This window comes from Amblyomma maculatum, chromosome 7, assembly GCF_055883805.1.
Source record: "Amblyomma maculatum isolate TAMU_Amacu chromosome 7, ASM5588380v1, whole genome shotgun sequence".
NCBI lineage: Eukaryota > Metazoa > Arthropoda > Arachnida > Ixodida > Ixodidae > Amblyomma > Amblyomma maculatum.
Window position 1 is genome coordinate 88,269,359 of NC_139350.1, and position 3,152 is coordinate 88,272,510.

A 3,152-nucleotide genomic window follows, 5' to 3' on the forward strand; every position below is an offset into this window, starting at 1 on the left:
CACTTCGAAAAGGATTACGGTGCAAAGAAGCCACTAAATTACGAACACGCACACATGCAAGGTAAAACATCGTCCTGTACACACTACGAGCCTGCACGTCCGTGCGAAACGGATACGTAGCAAGGAGGTCCACCGCCGTTAGCTCACACGTGAGAACTTAGGTTGTCACAGGTCACCAGTTTTTGCTGCACAAAGCTTGTTCCAAACTGCTTGCGCTCCTCTTATGCTGCCTCTTTTCCACCGTACAAGTTCAGGGCTAGGAAGGCATCGACCAGCATGCTTCCTAACCGAACACCAAAAGGCTGATGATGAGAAACAGTCACACGAAACAGTCAAAAGGAACAGTCACGCCAGCCATGACACCTACACCCTATCGCGGTCCGATGTGTCACTAGCTGTTGATCGAGCTTCTTCCATCTGCTTCGTGATGCCCTCGAGCTCAGCCAATTTGGTGCTGGCGTAGTGGTGGTACATCTTCTGTATGCCGCCTGCAATTGACATCTTCATGCCGATGCTGTAGCGGAAGGGGTAGTTGTTGTTCTTCACGGCACGTTCGTACAGTCGTTTCAGGTCGCGAATTTGCTGGTCAAGGAACATAATCTGCCGGCGGGTATTGTGCAACTTTTCCCGGATAGCAGCCGCACGACCTTCCAACGTTTCACTTTCGCTTACCGAAGAATTCATCGCTGCGACGCCGGTGTTCCCGCTGCTGCTCTCGCCACACTCCGCCTTGGGCGCTGCCATGTTTTGATGCCTGCTCGGCGAGAGTCTGCAACTGTAGCCCAGCCGCCTGCGGTGCGCTCGGCAAGACGACCAAGGGCCAAGAAACCAAGCCGTCGGCACCTTGTCGGTACCGCCAAATAGCGTCTGCTGACGACGGGTTGATTTGTGCCGCTCAGCAGCCACTTCACAGCACTTCAGCCTTAGCTGCTGGTCCGGCCACGTGCAGGAGTAACTCGAATGGATGGATGGAATATAGGAGCGTCCCCTTTGAATCAGGGCATGATTTTTCTCCCTATATTTTAATTATTGTTTTACATTGGTTTTGACTATACCATCATTCTATTTATTAATTTTTTGTTTCTACATTACTAACATAATGTCACTTCTCTGCTTTTAAACCACCAATCTTCCAGTCGCTTTTTGCTCCCCTGGTATCCCTCCCTGGCATCCGGCCACTGGTATCCTCTAAACCCATTGTTTACTTCCTCCATGTCTAAACAGTCTAAACCCCAGAGCTTCAGGAACAGTGACTGCGCCTACGTCGACTTCCGGATGGATACCATTACCACCATTTCATTCGAGTATAATATGGTCAATTGTTTCACTCATGGAGGAAGGAAAGAACTTACGAGAGGCCCTGACGTCATTTTTTTGAAGCCGGTGCGGCCACGCTAAAGTCTGGATTCTAGCCACTGTAGTGATGGTGGCCCACCCTTTATTGCAGGTCGCCGGTCTAACTTCACAAAGCTAAAAGCGTGGTCATATAAAAAAAGAACAGCACACAAAAAATTACTGTAGTTGCGGCCGCGTCACAGGTATGTTCCTCCCTGATGCTAGGATATAGGCACCGTGCAGAAACCCAGGGGGCAGCAGTCGCGGTGAACAGGCAGCGCCACAAGTGAGCGCCGGAACAGTTTGATGGGGCACGGCCGGTCTAGAGGGAGAGCGCGCTTCTCTTCTCTTACGGCCTCACCAATGTTGATTGCATAATTTTTATTTATGCTGTCCTGTGGTCTATATTTCCCTGTCTACGATAGCTTGTATAAGCACTAGTACAATGCAGAGAGTAATCAAAAGGAATGGAGCGTTTTAATGGCGCATTTACTATGTCTTGCACATTAGTTTCGCGAATTTACCTTGACAACTTTTTTTTTGCTTGCTTGCTTGCTTTCATTATATTTTTCCTCCCTCTCAGCTCCTTCCTTTTTTTCTTTTCCTTCGCTGTCCGCTTCGCCCTACTCGGTAGATGTGATTCAGGAGATGCCATTCCATACGCTTTATTCATTAAGTTGTGTTAATGACATTTCGATGTCTACTGAGCTGTTGAACCTCGAATGATAAGATGTTGCTCCATGCGATACTGCTCAATCGAGACTGTAAGAAAAATTAAGAAAAAAATAAATGTTATTGTTTTTTTTACTTATTTGTTGACGCTCTGAACAGATCTTGCATTCATTACATGCCATCTCTCTCCAAACAAGTTGTCGAGCGGCTGGCTGCCGCCTGTTAACTTCCCCTGTCAAAACTTAATTTTGTGATAGAGGACTTGAATGGTACCGTTAAAGAGGCATTAAGGATCGTTAAAAAAACGAAAGAAAACTAGCATTCAAGTCGGGATGAGGCAGGAAGTTCTTTCGACGAAAAAGAAAATTAAGCATGCTACTATTCTGACATGTGACAGACAGGATAACATGCATGTGTATTACAAACTTTAGATCGTTTGTGCAGTGCTGTAAGGGAGTTTCCATTCTCATAGCTGTGTCACTGTATCAGCGACCGCGTGCAATCTGCCATCTTTTCCTTTATCGTCGAGAAAAGTGGCAACCGCCTCACCAGAAAACAGCTAAAGCTCTTCAAAATCCGTCTGCATAATATAAGTAGTGCCTGCGGCATTTTCAGGCCCGGGTAATCGCATTCTCAAGTTTTCAGGCTTATAGCTTTTTTTAGGCTTTTTTTTCTTCTTCGAATACAGCTTCATTCATTCCTATTCTTCTTCCATATTCGTCCCGTCCTTCTCGGCTGCTCGATTCCCCGCAGCTTTCTTTTTTTTCTCACCCGTTCGATCTGGCCTTTCTGAAGCTGTACCACACTTGAGAGGAGGGGCATTCACCACAATTTTTTTTTTGTATTTTCTACATTTTTACAGTATTTTTTACGCCACCCACCCTCCCACCCCCTTCGTTTTTTGTTCGGCCTTTTCCAACTGCGCGCGCTGCTCCTGTCGTCTTCCGTTTCGCGTGTTTCAAGCCTAGAAATAAATGCCCAGCGGGCGGCCAGAGCTTGTCCTTGTCTTTGCGTCTTGTGTCGTATGGCTCTCGCATTGTATGTGCACGGCCGCTCGATGGAAGCGCACTGGGTGCGGCCTGCTGCGTCACGCCGCCGTCAATGGGCAAGAGCGTCCTAGGGGAGTTTACAGTTGCGCTGGCTAT

At 47.6% G+C, this 3,152-nt stretch overlaps 1 protein-coding gene across 1 annotated transcript; it reads right to left on the reverse strand.

Annotated features, from left to right (window-relative positions):
- Positions 1-363: 363 nt before the first annotated feature.
- LOC146183905 (uncharacterized) lies at positions 364-744 on the reverse strand. Its single transcript, XM_084608768.1, has one exon. It carries the CDS (start codon positions 742-744, stop codon positions 364-366), a length of 381 nt encoding a protein of 126 aa, XP_084464894.1.
- Between the last annotated feature and the right edge of the window lie 2,408 nt (positions 745-3,152).

Bases quoted from the DNA above. Each gene is read 5' to 3' on its own strand.
- LOC146183905 (XM_084608768.1), bottom strand. From the start codon at position 744: ATGGCAGCGCCCAAGGCGGAGTGTGGCGAGAGCAGCAGCGGGAACACC.